We start from the raw sequence: 16,858 nt of genomic DNA, 5'->3' as shown, positions 1-16,858 counted from the left end.
ATAGACCTCTGAACCTTTCACCTATTACTACCTGTCAGGGCAAGGAGATTGAGGTTGTAACCTCATATAAATATCTTGGAATTTTAACTGATGATGCCTGTCCTTTAAATTGCATATTCAACAACTTACAAAAAAATTTAAGCTGAAATTGGGATTTTATTTTAGGAATAAGGCCTGTTTTTCTTTTGAAGCCAGAAGGAGGCTAGTATCAGCTACATTTATGCCTTTACTAGACTATGGGGATATTTTATATATGAATGCTTCCGCTCAGTGTTTGAGATCAATTAACACTCTTTACCATGGCACAATTTACCATGGCACACCATGGCACAATTTTAAACTGCAAAACCCTTACGCACCACTGCACTTTGTATACCAGGGTTGGCTGGCCTTCTCTAGTCACTCGTAGGCTCAGTCACTGGTATACTTTTATGTACAAAGCCATTTTGGGTTTACTACCTTTTTATTTGGGCATTTTTATTGTTCAGAAATGTGGTGGGCACTCTCTTCGTTCGCTGGACTTTTTCCTGCTAACTGTTCCAAATGTCCGAACTGAATTTGGTAAAAGGGCTTTTATGTCCTCTGCACCATCGTCTTGGAACACCTTACAAAATACTTTTAAACTGGAAGAACTTGTCCCGATTGGTGTTTTTAAATCACTGATGAAGGATTTTGAGGCTGATTCCCTGACCTGTCAATGTTTTTAATTTGCTGTTTTATACTCTTGTGAATTCAATGGTTTTTACTAGATTACTTGTAGTTTTTCATGTTGTCTGTCTGTAATTTTTTTTGTAATGACTTGTGCTGCCGATCTTGGCCAGGGTGCTCTTGAAAAATAGATTTTAATCTCAATGAGCCTTTCCTGGTTAAATAAAGGTTCATTTAAATTAAAAATATACTTCCTAAAGTTTGTATAGAAGAATATACACAACTTTATGTGGACCTATAAGTGTTCTCTGCACACAATAGTTTTCCCACTAATCAGTCATTTCAACATGGAAAATGTATCTGGGACACCTCCAGAGTCTCATTCCGACAAAGCCTCAGACCTCAAAGCTCTTAAAGCCACAGTGTATATCTTGGTTTAAATGAATAGCAACACAGTCCCAAAAATATTACTCATTGAAAACAGCAATAGGTGTTTCAAATGCTTGAGGATATGTTCCATGAAGTGGAACGGATGCATTCCATTTCCATGAAAGCTTGCCCATTTTGTCTGACCACTCAGTGTCAGAAATCAGGAGTTTAAAAGAAGAAGCATGTATGCAGTGAACACATATGCCATGTTTATGGAAGTACTAAATAAGGTCTACTGCATTTAGTGATTCCAAATATCTCTGAAAATACACTGTGGTGTAACCCTGTGAACGATGAGACCAAAAGGAGACTATTGCGTACAGGCCAAAGGTCAGTTGATACATCATATTTAAGTAGTCCCAGAGATGACTGTATATCCTTTTTCAAGTCTGATCTACATTCATGACTGTACGCATATTATCTATAGAAAACATTTCCTCCTCTTCAAAGACTTTCGACCGACACATCTCTGTCACACTTCAAACAAAGACTGACGTTGAAGGTTAAGGATATGGATATGGGTGACATAGCAGGTCACCCAAGTAGTGGTTGGCGGCAAATGGTTGGCGGCAAATGTAGAATAACCAACAATGTCAAATCCCAAACAGGGATTGTCACATCCTAAACCAAATTCTGCATATTCCATTACACCTCACAGCATAATCTGATATATGTTTGGTAGATGAGAGACAATATTTGTTGTTAATGGACAAATGTGAAAAGTGCCTGGCGTTTAAAACCCTCCCGGGGACATAAATGGTCGTAAATAGTAAATCTGTTAGTTTGTGAATGTTTAGTTGAGTAAATAAACAGTTTATAATTGTTGAGCACATCCAACAAAACTACCTTGAAATGCCTCTTTAGTCAGTTTTTCATGATAAACGGGTACAGATGTTTGGAAAACGGCAGAGACTTTATCTTGAGGGGATTGTAAAGGAACATGGAAACATGGAAAATAACTCATCAAAAATCCTCCGATGCTGCAAATATATTAAAAGCTGTTCCCCAGACGAGGCTATTGACAATTAGCCACTTCAGGTAAGACACCATGAAAATCTATTTATGTGTCATATAGATAAGCCAAAGCGTATTTATGTGTTAAACAGCAGAGATGTTCTTGGAATAGGCAGAGTAGTACATCATGGTCAACTATAGTTTGTTACATGTGTTCTTGGATCATTGATGGGAGTATGGGGGAGATGAATGGAGTTAATCCATGAACAAGTTGTGACTGTGAGGCTTATTATGGCTCATTGGAGGCACAAATGTTTCATATCATTTTCTTCCAATGGAATTCATAAAAAAATGTTGCACATCAAAGAGTTGCCTAGCTATGGAAGTGTCCAAGAACAGCCTTTGTTTCCTTCTCTTTACATTGTGTTCTACTAATTAGAAACGTGACGACAAAGAACCCTTTCAATTCCAAACACTAAATACCTAAATAAGGACCTCTAACCAATTTTTGGCAAGAACACCACATGAGCTATGTTTTTCGTTATGTGCAATGCTTAAATCCTGTTAAATGCTAACATGCAGTACTGTATCTATCTGCTGCAGAGGAGGCTGGTAGGAGGAGCTATAGGAGGACAGGTTCATTGTAATGGCTGGAATGGAATAAATGGAACGGTATCAAACACATCAAACATATGGAAACCACATGTTTTACTCCATTCCATATATGCCATTCCAGCCATGACAATAAGCCTGTCCTCCTATAGCTCCTCCAAACAGCCTTCTCTAATCTGTTGGCATCTATCTGTTGGCTTTGGATAGGGCCTGAAAGTGGTTTTGGAGGGCCAATAGTGTGTGCTCTTCCATCTAATCTAAAAAAAAACAATGACTCAAGGTGATGTCTTTCGGATACAACACTCTTGACTCTCATTGGTTATTCAAAATCACATGACACTCAAGAGTAAGGCTGATAACCCCATCCTTTTCCCCATGCCATTATCAACACGTCATGTAAAATAAGTACCTAAATAGAAAAAATATAGAAAAAAGTCTCACAATACAATAATTTTTAGACACTAGCTTTGAGGGGGTTACAGGCAGATACAACTATTGTGTTATTTAGTCCATAAAGACATTGGATCATTGGATGTTCTGGCAAACCAAATGGCTTACAGCCCTGTGGAGCAACTGACTCATCTAGAACATTGTAGTTCCACCACTCGGCTTGTGCGGCCAAATCTGCAGAACTCCCAAGACTAATGGGGATGCACTTGTGTAAAACTCTTTTTCAGATGTATTATTCTGTCCCCAAATGACTACAAAATGACTACATGAAGTCACCAAAGTATTGCCATAATAGGGTTTATATCCTGGGATGAACTAGAGGGAAACCACTCCAAATTTACTAGCTGTCAGAAATACTGTCATGATCCATGATGTCGGCTGTGATTCAAGTAGCTCCAGATGACCGAGTCTGTTTTGGATATCCCCTGCTAAAGTCAAGGAACTCATTTTATTTGAGGGGGTGGAGGGCATTCTGGCATTGTTCATATTTCATAGAAACCTAAGCATACAAGAAAGTAGATCGTCTGGAGTGCATAGAATGTAGAATATAATCCATGGTTATAGAAAGAATAGAAATGTCCATGACTTACAGGATGGCCCTCCCTTCCGTCTAGACCAGGGATGCCAGCTGCTCCAACCTCTCCCTATTGATGAAAATAATGCATCAGAATATCATTAACACAGACGTCATGCTTGATGATTCAGTGTACTGGCTACAGGTACAGTTCAAAGAGATAGCAGCACCCACCATGAATTTGCTAATTGGATACTGTTGAATCTATCTTTGTTAGATTAAAGTTAACAGCAGAGGCGGCAGGTAGCCCAGCGGTTAACAGTGTTGGGCCAGTAACCGAAAGGTCGCCGGTTTGGATCCCCAAGCCAACTGGGTGAAAAATCTGCCAATGTGCCCCTGAGCAAGGCACTTAACTGTAAGTCACTCTGGATAAGAGTGTCTGTCAAATGAGGTGTTAAATAAGGTGTCTGTACAGTGTCAGCTCTACATGTGACCCAGCTTGTCAAGCCATGATGAGGTTAAATAAGGTACAGTGTCTGTACAGTGTCAGCTCTACATGTGACCCAGCTTGTCAAGCCATGATGAGGTTAAATAAGGTACAGTGTCTGTACAGTATCAGCTCTACATGTGACCCAGCTTGTCAAGCCGGGCGGCAGCATAGCCTGTGTGTTGCCTGAGTGTTGGACTAGTAACCAAAAGGTTGCAAGTTCAAATCCCTGAGCTGACAAGGTACAAATCTGTCGTTCTACCCCTGAACAAGGCAGTTAACCCACTAGGCCCACTAGGCCATCATTGAAAATAAGAATGTGTTCTTAACTGACTTGCCTAGTTAAATAAAGGTTAAAAAAAGCCATAATAAGTCTGTACAGTATCAGCTCTACATGTACAGTAACCCAGCTTGTCAAGCCATTATTTTCAACCAACTGGCATTCTAAAAACATCCAATGAGACACTACTTGTTCTATTTTCCACAGTGTAGAAGGGAAGAAACCAACTGTGAACATTTTTGGAAGGTCCTACATGTGGAAGAAAAAAATCATATAAATCCAGAAGTTATAACGCAGACACAACCACCTAGATGGTGATGAACTGCCATTAAGATAATGGAAACCATGTGTCAGAAAAGCCTGAGCTGAGTAAGAACACAAGGAAACAATGGCGCTAACCCCCTTATAGATCACAATGTGTTCTAACAGCAATAATATATTTCCACTGTTGGGGAACTGCCAGACAATAGCAGCCTAACCCTTTGGTGGTTCAGTTCAGACCGACTACGACAAGTCAACCTTATGGTCAATTTTGTCAAACGTCAATCCCATCCATCAGTGAGTTAACTTTCCTTTGTGTAGTCACATTGGAAACCAACCTTTTGACCGATTTGTCCTGGGACTCCGTTCTTTCCATCCCTTCCAGGTAAACCCTGAGTTGAAGAATGGGAGAAAGAGATATTTTTTCAAACTTAAAGCCATGTCAGTTCCTGGTTTGAAACCAGAGTATCTATATTGTACATACTGGTACTCCCGGATGTCCGGATGGCCCAGAGAATCCCCTGGCTCCTTTTTCTCCCTGAAATCGTTAAATTGATATATAGTATTTAGTATTTTATTAGGATCCCCTTTAGCTGCTGCCAAGGCAGCCGCTACTCTTCCTGGGGTCCATACCGGAACCAAACAACACATCACACCAAAACGGTCTACATCATCAATAAAACAATACATCACACAATACCTTGGGTACTATACAAATTCACCCTTATCCATCATTACAAATGTACAATATAAAATGTACAATATTACAACAATATAATACTGCAGTATATTGGCCAGAGGTCAATATACTGTATACATTTGTCAACATGTTTGTCATCTTGAAAGCATAAGTAAGTGGCCAGTTAACTACTATCTAACCTTTGTTGTTTACTTGGCAACTAATGTACATAACCGTGTGGTTAACAGTATTGGGATATTCTTACCACTAGGCCATCTTTGCCGGCAAGTCCTGATCCCCCTGAAAGACCCATAGAGCCCTGGGAAAGAAATGAAAGAAATGAAAGATGAATTTAATAACGCCCCTTGCCTACCTTTCCCTGAAAACATTTGATTAAGATGAACAGTGAAATGCTTACTTACGAGCCCTTCCAAACTAAAAAAAGTAATAACACAATAATAACAACAGTAACAATAAATAATGTACAGAGTCAATGTCTATGTTCCTTATAACCTACAAATGTTTCATGTTCTTTTTCATTTCCTTTGGCTTGCTCTCATATAATACAAGGTGTATAGTTTAATTAGATGTGGGATTCATGACATTCAGTTCACCAGCTGTTTATTTCCATTTAAGATGGTTCTATTAGGATAGTTCCGATAGTTTATTGCTATGGATTACCAATAGCTTCCTTTTCTGTTCATAATTTGACCAAAATAATGAATCAATGCAACATATGTCATCTTCCCAGGACGTAAGACATTTAGGGAGATGGATTACTGATTATATACAGATTAATTGAATAACCTGGCTGATAATGTGCATGCAAAGAGTTGATATTATATAGAGATGTATACATTTGATAACCTTATTCAGTGAAACCAGTGTTATGGCGTACCTTTTCACCTGCTTGACCCAATGGCCCAGGTAATCCCGGAACCCCTCTTTCACCCTGAAAAGACAAGAGATTTATACATAAAAATGTATGTCTGATAAAAGTGATTGTAGATTATTAAAAGTAGCTTTGATCAGTTGATTGGAATTCCAAGCATTGGTTATAATGCATGAAAGTGGGTCTCCTACAGTGTCATAAAATAAATAATGCCGAATCGATAAAAAGTCATACAAATGCTTTTTTTTGACCTTCCTACCGAATCACCAGGCCGTCCTTGTTCTCCCTTGTTGCCATCAACCCCGCGTCGCCCCTGAAAGAGAGAACAGAAAGAGTAGCTCCATTGATTTTACATCAAAAACACTACTCTGATCAAAACATAATTTGTTTTAATATTCAGCTGATACCTCTGTCCCAGTTGGACCCTGCGGTCCAGGAATCCCTCGGTTACCAGGCACACCCTTCAATTTAAAAAGAGGAGAGATGAGAATTCATGAGATATTTACCCTTTTTATTAATGTTGCTCATAGGTAAAACACATGAATCAGCTGTGTTCAATTAAATTAGTCCCACTTAATGTGGCAATCAGCAGTTAAACATTAACAAGGCGTGCTCCCAGTCTGTGTTTCGCAAAAAATTTGAGGGATGGGGCTGGAGAAACGTAACCACGCTCAAATTTGTAGACAGAGCTATGGATACAAGGACTGACCATCCATTATATCAAAATGAAGGGTAACAATTTACTTTGACTACACAGCTATAAAGCATTCTTCAGACATCTATAAGCATTTCATGAACGTGTTACAACAGGTTCCAAATGCATTATTAATTAGGTTAAGGTTAATTAAATATATCCATAGCATATCTACAGAGCATATCTATAGCGCCTTCATGTCTTCCTAGTCTGGTGTGGATCACTTGGTAGAGAACAGCACTTACAACGTCAGGGTTGTGGATTCAACTCCCATAGGGGACCAGTATGAAAACGTATGTACTTAGTACTGTAAGTCGCTCTGGATAAGAGAGTCTGCTAAATGTAAAAAACTGTAAATGCTATGCAAAAGCTCATGTTTAGGTATCTTTATAGATGTGTCATATGGTGTACTTTATCCTTCAGAGTTACATTTTCATGGACCTATGCATGCTCTCACAAATGATTTACCTTAATTGATGGCATGTGTGTCCTGTAACTTTCTGTACTAAATTAACCATCCTCCTCCTGTGATTGTAGCATCCCTTAAACTACTGACTCTCTTTCATTGTGGTCCACACGCTCTGCCTCCATTATAACCTGTGGTGCACCTGTGTTTGAGATCAAGCGCTGTGAATAAAAGACGCAAATTGTTGGTCCAAACTACAAAGGTTTGAGCTGCGTAAGTGTGGTTGAAGCTAGCTCATAGTGGCGTTCGTCCTAAAAATAGTTTTCCCTGAGTTCAGTGTTGTCTTTTTTTTGTTTTTTTGTAGTTGTTGCTCCAAGTGCCACACCCCGTGCTCCCCCATGCTCGTGGTGATGGTGGCTTCGCCAGGTAGATTAATTGTGATTAAATAATTGACAACATAATTTATTTGCTCTTATGGACAGTAATGTGGTTGTAGTCTTGTGCATTATTATTGTCTAAGTAGTGTGCAAGCCACCATCTGGGTATCTATTGACTGATGATCGATGTGATACTGGCTTGGAAAAAGAAGATTGTAATAAAAGTGATTTTTTTTAATGGTGTTGTCTGGTCAATTGCATTGCTAATGACCGAACTCATAAAATTTGGGCTCCCAAGTGGAGCAGCGGTCTAAGGCACTGCATCTCAGTGCAAGAGGCATCACTGCAGTCACTTTTTCCACATTTTGTCACATTACAGCCTTATATTGTTTTTTCCCCCTCATCAATCCAACAATACCATATTATGACAAAGGAAATACAGGTTTTAAAAAATGTAAAACAGAAATAAACTCAGCAAGAAAAGAAACGTCCTTTTTTCAGGACCCTGTCTTTCAAAGATAATTCGTAAAAATTCAAATAACTTCACAGATCTTCATTATAAATTGTTTAAACACTGTTTCCCATGCTTGTTCAATGAACCATATGCAATTAATGAACATGCACCTGTGTAGTTAAGACACTAACAGCTTACAAACGGTAGGCAATTAAGTTCAAAGTTATTAAAACTTAGGGCACTAAAGAGGTCTTTCTACTGACTGAAAAACACCAAAAGAAAGATGCCCAGGGTCCCTGATCATCTGCGTGAATGTGCCTTAGGCATGCTGCAAGGAGGCATGAGGACTGCAGATGTGGCCAGGGCAATACATTGCAATGTCCGTACTGTGAAACGCCTAAGACAGCGCTACAGGGAGACAGGACGGACAGCTGATTGTTACACGTGGTCTGCCACTGCGAGGACAACACCTGCACAGGATCGGTACATCCGAACATCACACCTGCAGCACCAGGTACAGGATGGCAACAACAACTGCCCGAGTTACACCAGGAACGCACAATCCCTCCATCAGTGCTCAGACTGTCCGCAATAGTCTGAGAGAGGCTGGACTGAGGGCTTGTAGGCCTGTTGTAAGGCAGGTCCTCACCAGACATCACCGGCAACTACGTTGCCTATGGGCACAAACTCACCGTCACTGGACCAGACAGGACTGGCAAAAAGTGCACTTCACGGAAAAGTCACGGTTTTGTTTCACCACGGGTGATGGTCGGATTCGCGTTTATCGTGAAAGAATGAGCGTTACACCGAGTCCTGTACTCTGGAGTGGGATCAATTTGGAGGTGGCGCGTCCGTCATGGTCTGGGTCGGTGTGTAACACTCATTCCTTCACGAAGGAGAGTTACACACAGCACCATCGGACTGACCTTGTTGACATTGCAGGCAATCTCAGTGCTGTTCATTATAGGGAAGACATCCTACTCCCTAATGTGATACACTTCCTGCAGGCTCATCCTGACATGAACCTCCAGCATGACAATGCCACCAGCCATACTGCTCATTCTGTGCGTGATTTCCTGCAAGAAAGGAATGTCAGTGATCTGCCATGGCCAGCGAAGAGCCCGGATCTCAATCCCATTGAGCACGTCTGGGACCTGTTGGATCGGAGGGTGAGGGCTCGGGCCATTCCTGTGTGAATTTAAGTATGTCCCCTCTAATTCTCTCTCTCTTTCTCTTTCTTTCGGAGGAAATAAGTGTCTCCTGACCCCTCCTGTCTCAGTCTCCAGTATTTATGCTGCAATAGTTTGTGTCGGGGGGCTAGGGTCAGTCTTTTATATCTGGAGTATTTCTCCTGTCTTCCTGTGTGAATTTAAGTATGCCCCCTCTAATTCTCTCTCTTATCTCTTTCTTTCTCTTTCTTTCGGAGGACCTGAGCCCTAGGACCATGCCTCAGGACTACCTGGCCTGATGACTCCTTGCTGTCCCCAGTCCACTTCATCATGCTGATGCTTCAGTTTCAACTGTTCTTCCTGTGGCTATGGAACCCTGACCTGTTCACTGGATGTGCTACCTTGTCCCGGACATGCTATATTGGACTCTCTCTCTACCGCACCTTCTGTCTCTGACTCTGAATGATTGGCTATATGATAGGTGAGAATTGTCTGTTAATTGAATGATTAGAATATTCTGCCCTGAAACATATAATTGTATGGAATTGATTAGAATGTATGAAATCATAATCAATAAATGTGTAGTCCTAGTCAGATTTAGGGTAAAACAATATGCCTTTATGGTATTCTAAACACAGACTGTCTGAGCTCGGTGCCGACCTGACTAGAGATTTGTGAGAGAACGGAGAGTACGTCTCAAGGACAAAGTCACTATCTCTGTCGGCTGGGAAGTGAGACAGACTGTGTGTGCGTAGCAGGACATGTGTGTGCATATGTTTGTGTGTATGTGTGCGTATGTTTGTGTGTATGTGTGTGCGTATGTTTGTGTGTATGTGTGTGCATATGTTTGTGTGTATGTGTGCGTATGTTTGTGTGTATGTGTGTGCGTATGTTTGTGTGTATGTGTGTGCGTATGTTTGTGTGTATGTGTGTGCGTATGTTTGTGTGTATGTGTGGGCGCATGTTTGTGTGTATGTGTGGGCGTATGTTTGTGTGTATGTGTGTGCGTATGTTTGTGTGTATGTGTGTGCGTATGTTTGTGTGTATGTGTGTGCGTATGTTTGTGTGTATGTGTGGGCGTATGTTTGTGTGTATGTGTGTGCGTATGTTTGTGTGTATGTGTGGGCGCATGTTTGTGTGTATGTGTGGGCGCATGTTTGTGTGTATGTGTGGGCGTATGTTTGTGTGTATGTGTGTGCGTATGTTTGTGTGTATGTGTGGGCGTATGTTTGTGTGTATGTGTGTGCGTATGTTTGTGTGTATGTGTGGGCGTGAGAAGTCAGTATAAAATGAATTGATTTGTATTCTTGACTTCAGAACGTTCCCGTGAATAAACATTTAACTTTTGTAGACTGGGCCTCTGTCTGTTTCCTTTTCTATCAGTATCTTACAAATCCTGATATAACAGACTAAGGGTAACTTAATTGGTAAATTAACAGGAGTATAGAATTCTCCTGACACTATGAAAAGCCAACTGACATTTACTCTTGAGGTGTTGACCTGCTGCACCCTCTACTACCACTGTGATTATTATTGTCTGACCCTGCTGGTCATCTATGAACGTTTGGCAATGTTCATTTATAATCTCCACCCGGCACAGCCAGAAGAGAACTGACCACCCCTCAGAGCCTGGTCCCTCTCTAGGTTTCGTCCTAGGTTCCGGCCTTTCTAGGGAGTTTTTCCTAGCCACCGTACTTCTACGCTACGTAAATGTGATATTTGAGTGTTCATTTATTTTTTAATGCAGAAAAACGGATTCTGATTTGTCATTATGGGGTATTGTGTGTCGATTGATGAGGGGAAAAAACTATTTAATCCATTTTAGAATAAGGCTGTAACTTAACAAAATGTGTAAAATGTCAAGGGGTCTGAATACTTTCCGAAGGCACTGTATTTCATTAACCTTTAATGTGGTTGGGAGCTGTTATAACAGGTTCCTGAAAAGCTTATGTATGTGTAATGAATGCTTTATATATGTAGTGTTGGGTTTGGATTTCTTGACTTATGAAATCATGAAATATACTGTACTTAATTAATGTCACTGAGGGAGAGAGTGGAATGTATCATGTTTACATTGTGTCAGGATGTGTTATCGTTAGCCTTCAGGGATCCTAGTCACCATGACAGCAGTGATTTTGGTACTATTGAGCACTTTGGGGCAGAGGTCAGGTCAGATGAAGTGAGGAAGAACAGATATCACTAAGGTTCTGTCTAGCAACAGGGATGCATTGGCTGTTCAGATGTGTAGGAGGAGACTGGGAGAAAGAGTTCAATATCAGTGCTTGTGTGAATATGTTTTTTGTCTAATGCAGCTGTATTGACCAGAATAAACTTGGTGTGAGCTTTCATAGTGTCCGTCGAGTTCTTACTCTGATAATTAGAACATAACAATAGTCAAACTATAGTTTTAACCTATACAGGCTATACAGTGTTTGTTTACAAACATTGGTGTAAAACAAGGTTATATTTTGGGTTCTGATGGGGTACGACAGTTTAACTAAGCCCATGAGGCACTTATAAAAGTTATATTCTTCAAGAATCAATGTGTACATATCATTCCTTTCTATGTCCAAAAATGGATGTAGCTACTGCAATTGCCCCTTCAAAATTTTAAAACAACTTTTAAAACCTTCATACATACACACTTTATAAGCCTTCATTAGCCCTTTATAAGGCCTATATAGATGCTTCAGAAGTCATTCATAATCAAATGCCATATGAAGTGTGCCAAACGGGTTTTGATAGATTTGACAAAACAGATGTAAGCACCTTTTATATCACTCTTTTTGTAGTATGACTTTGCTTATAGAGGATTCGTAAGACCTCTATGTAGGGATTATTAAAGCTCTAAAAAGCCTTTATCAGTTGAAACATGTTGCTGGTATACTTAAGACAAGGTTTTTGGTATCCTGTAAAAGTCAAGGCTATAATGTTATGGGTAAACTATGCCTTTGTCCTCACAGCAGGACAACCAAAATCTATATGAGGACATGACCTCCAGCCAGCTTTCAATTGGAATCTGTTGAAAAATGCTAATCAGTTTAATCAAACATCAGGCAATTTATTTTCTCCAAATCTTATTCCTACATGGCCATGAAAGAGGGTGAACCCCTTTTTCCATTGCTTTTAGGAGACGTACTTTTATCCTCGTGAGAGTGGTGAGCACCACCGCCAAGCACTATACACTTCATAATTTTACGTCAAGAGAGCATATGAAACTCATTAATGAATTAGCGCTCATACTGCTGCTCTGCAGCTGTTATGGAAAACTTGAGCCTCTGCCCTAGATATGAAGTACTACATGGGTAGCAATTTACAATTCACACTACCTGTTAGCTACAAAATAGCTCCATGCTGCATTTTACTTGATTTTAATATCATAAACTGGCACAGGAATGGTATGTTCTTTTTTTGTTTTTTGACATCTGCATGTCTATATTTAACATAAGAAAAAATAGTCAGGAGAAAAGTATGCTTTCTGAGTGTAGATCCGTTTCTGCATTGATCATAGATCTTTGCTCTTAGTATGATGGTAAACTTGATTACTGTACAGAGTATGGTTCCAGTTCTGTAAGTTCTTTCACACTTCCACACCCATACTTGATTACACTACAAGTGGGTACCATTTGTTTATTCAACTGTAAGTGTGTCGACAAATTCATTGGGGAAAATTTGAGGACTGTTCAATTAAGATAATTATTCAATTCTATTTAATGACTCAAACCACTAGAGGATGTTTACTGGGAACTAAAATATTCTCAGTTGCTACGGAAATTAGCATTTGCAATAAAACAGCCCTCATATTTTGGGATAAACCCAAATGTAACATCTGCCCCAACTTCAGTGGGAGGATGAAATGTAGGAGGATGATATGTACTGCTTTCGTTGTTATGTAGTGTAGGGTTTGAACGAAACTAATATCTTTCCTCTGGTTACAAAGGAAAGACTTCACAAGATATTTATGAAAGACACTCTCTCATCTCTTTATGGCACTTTGGAGGAAGATTTGCTCCAATAATACAATGCCAGTATTTAAAGGCCACAACATGTTCACAAAGAATTAATCTTTGTATTGTAAACTGGTCTACAAATCTCGTGACCTCAGTCATCAGTAGAGATGAGTATCGAGTGCAAGTTGAACACCCCACACAGACCAACGTACTGTCCTTCCAACCATACAGCATTTCAAAGCCTCTAATGGAAAAAGCTAGGAAAATATAGGACTTCAAAATGTCATCCGAACAGTGAGTTGATAAAGAGTTCATTGATAGATAACAATGAACAAATTGAGTTCATAAAAATTAGTGAAACAATGGTTATTTTGTCCCTGATATAGTTTAGGCAGAAAATTACACAATAGTCTTTGTTACATGACTATTTACAAGAATAATGATGATATTCAAAATTGACTTTATATGCCACTTTGGGCAAACATTACTGAGTCATTACAGGGTGGTTTTCCGGACACAGACTCAGACTAGTCCTGAATTAAAAATAACTTTTAATGTAGATTCTCCATTGAGCTTACTTTTTAGTCCAACACTAGGTTTAATCTGTGTCCAGGAAATCACCCTACAAGTTCAAAGTGATGGTAGAGCTGGTACAAGCAAACAAGCAATATCAGCAAACGTGCCACATGTTTTCAGTTACTGAATTTCAAGGTTCTTGTGTAAGTATTCATACAGACACTCTTACCTCCTGCTTAACCGTTTCAGTGAAATCTGAGTCATACCACAAAAAACAACAAATGCCAAACCGCTAATGCACAAACGCCTACTAAAAAATCTACTGCTTCTGTGAGATTTATCTTGTTACAGTGACAGTCCCCTGCGAGGTAACATGTGCTGTACTGTTTCATGGAAACAATGACCATGAGTCCTCTTAAAACATTTGTCAGATTTCCAAAAACATTTGTTTCATGGCATGAAGTCTAGCCCTTAGAAATGAACAGTCCCCTAAAGGTCATGATCCAATCCACTAAGGGTCTATTCAATTAATTCTGGTAAGACAATTCTGCTCTAACTCAAAGAAATCAAACACCAACATGGAACGAAGATATGTAGGGACTTTATCATTAAGCCGGACACTAGGTTAGAGAGACATTCACCTTTACAAATGACAGATTATTCTCTTTTCCTTTCTGCTTGATGTTAGAGAGCATCTCAGGGAGGACTTGCTCCATCTTCATGATCTGTTTCATAATCGTTATGTTCTGACTATCAGCCACTTAACATGTAATCAGGTGAAGATCCAATATGCTTTAGCATCTTCAGTGGCGACCAGATCATTATATCAAATCTCCACTTAGAAAAAAAGGGTTCTAAAAGGGTTCTTCGGCTGTCCACATAGGATAGCCCTTTTTGGTTCCAGGAATAACTTTTAGGGTTTCATGTAGAACCCTTTGTGGAAAGGGTCCTACATGGAACCAGAAAGAGTTCTACGTGGAACCAAAAAGGGTTATCCTATAGGGACAGCCGAAGAACCCTTTTTGGTTCTAGATAGCACCTTTTTTTCTACTCTCTGCAGATTTATGTATGTTAGAAACTGTGGCAGCGGTGATTACTTACGTTTGAGTACAATCTAGTCTAGAAATTAGATCTGGGCCCGTATCCACAAAGCGTCTCAAAGTAGGAGTGCTGATCTAGAATATGTCCATATAATCTTAATCTTTGTGATCAACACTCCTACTCTGAGACACTTTGTGGATACGGGCCCTGGACTTATTAATCATATTTAACACAAAGCTTTTCTGCAAATAATGAAATTCCATCTGGCCCGCCTCCATCTGGCCCGCCTCGTGTGCCCAGTTATCACACTGGCAGGAGTCATAAAGTTTCTCCTGCCACCCAGTCGGGAGAAAAAGCCTTTAGAGTTAAGTACCAGATACTGTACTTAACACTCAGACATGAACCTCTTTTCCCTTTCCTTTTAAGCATGTGAAAAATGCCCTGAAATCCCTAGAAGGTAAATCCTGCTGGAGAAAGGGTACTATTAGCACCACTATGTACTCTACCCCGGGTGCCGATGGCATGGGCGTCAATTAAGGCAGCCCCCTGCACCTGATTCAGAGGGTTTGGGTTACACGTTTTGGTTGAATGCATTCAGTTGTGCAACTGACTAGGTATCCCCTTTCACCCTCTCTCTCCAAGTGTGCTCTTTAACCGTTACAACATTAACGGGAATTCTCTTGACATCCAAAACATCCAACTGGCATCCAACTGATTTGAATGCCCATTCAGCAATGTCCCGAATAGCAATTAATCCATTTTCAATGCATTTATTTTCTCCAAAAGTGGATTCTGATGGGTGTTGAGTAAGTAGATGTTTGTATATTAAACTATGTAGTACTCACAGGCTTACCATCAGCACCAGCAGGACCAGCTTGACCTGGGTTCCCCATTGTTCCTGCTTCCCCCTGACAGAGAACACAGCATGTTATTGACTGGACCATTTTGATCTTTAAACAATACAATTGCACCACTCATGAAACCCGCTGAACTACTCAGAAACTGTTTGTCTATTGCATGCTGCAAAGCAGCACCGATTTGGTTTTAAAACATGTTCTTTGTGAGGAGCATCAAACAGAAATGCTTTTTTACCTTTCCTGGAAAAGACCTTTCAGGGTTTTACAGACTTTATCAGTACGAAAGATCATTCTGAGTTCATGTCTCAGCAGGACATGTTGAGCTTCACTTGATTCAAGATGCCCTTTGCTACAATTCCTGTTAATATACCAGCCCCATAGGAGGCTGGTGGGAGGATATATAGGAGGACGGGCTCATTGTAATGGATGGAAGGGAGTAAATTGAATAGTAAGAAACACATAACAATTATGGAAACATGTTTAACTCCATTCCATTGATTCCATTCCAGCCATTACAAAGAGCCCATCCTCCTGTAGCTCCTCCCACCAGCTTCCTCTGATTCAGCCCAAAAGATCCATCTGCGAACCAGCCATGCTTGTAGCCTTTTGGATGTATTATTAAAACCTTTAAGAGCAATCTTTTCCTGTTGAAAAACTGGATTTGTACCCATGCGTGACTATGGCCTTATAAACACAAACATGCCTATAACCTTGTGCACTTTTACAGAATGAAAGGACCTGTTGCTGTGGTAATATTGCTTAAAGGTGAAACGTTTTAGTTTAACTTTTAACATCTTGTAAATTCTTTGGCATATGCTCTGTGAACAATTAAATGTGTCACACAGCACTTTATTTTGTGGCCCATTTAAGGAAACTTTATTTAGCCTAGGAGCCAGTCTGTTTGTACTTTTAGTCAACTTGTCATTTTCTTGCCAAACAATCCGTAACTAGTCCCTTTTTCAATGGTTCATTATTTCCATCAATAAAGACGTTGGACAGTGGGGCAGGTCTTATTGATAACATCTTCCAACCACAACCAAATCACATGCATTGCTGTCACAGTGACGTACTGTAGGCACAAAGCCACATCCGTTTGAACCGCATCTTTCTATTTGGCTGTACGTTCACGTCTTGGATGAATTGGTCATGCAAGTTGTGGGTAGACAAAACCATTTATGTCAGAAAACT

The 16,858-nt window shown here is 40.0% G+C and overlaps 1 protein-coding gene across 9 annotated transcripts in view; it reads right to left on the bottom strand.

The window, feature by feature from the left end:
* col21a1 (collagen, type XXI, alpha 1) overlaps positions 1-16,858 on the bottom strand; it is a 45,678-nt gene that overhangs the window by 10,796 nt on the left and 18,024 nt on the right. For all 9 annotated transcript variants that reach the window (XM_036956230.1, XM_036956227.1, XM_036956228.1 and 6 more), the window contains 8 exons: positions 15,659-15,721; positions 6,614-6,667; positions 6,466-6,519; positions 6,213-6,266; positions 5,580-5,633; positions 5,120-5,173; positions 4,974-5,027; positions 3,684-3,737 (listed from right to left, as the gene is read on the bottom strand). In XM_036956230.1, coding sequence (XP_036812125.1) covers positions 3,684-3,737; positions 4,974-5,027; positions 5,120-5,173; positions 5,580-5,633; positions 6,213-6,266; positions 6,466-6,519; positions 6,614-6,667; positions 15,659-15,721 — 441 coding nt within the window. The remainder of the gene's footprint in view (positions 1-3,683; positions 3,738-4,973; positions 5,028-5,119; positions 5,174-5,579; positions 5,634-6,212; positions 6,267-6,465; positions 6,520-6,613; positions 6,668-15,658; positions 15,722-16,858) is intronic.

Source organism: Oncorhynchus mykiss, chromosome 20, assembly GCF_013265735.2.
Source record: "Oncorhynchus mykiss isolate Arlee chromosome 20, USDA_OmykA_1.1, whole genome shotgun sequence".
Lineage (NCBI taxonomy): Eukaryota > Metazoa > Chordata > Actinopteri > Salmoniformes > Salmonidae > Oncorhynchus > Oncorhynchus mykiss.
The sequence above is the reverse complement of the archived record's forward strand: the minus strand, read 5'-3'. Positions and strand labels throughout refer to the sequence as shown.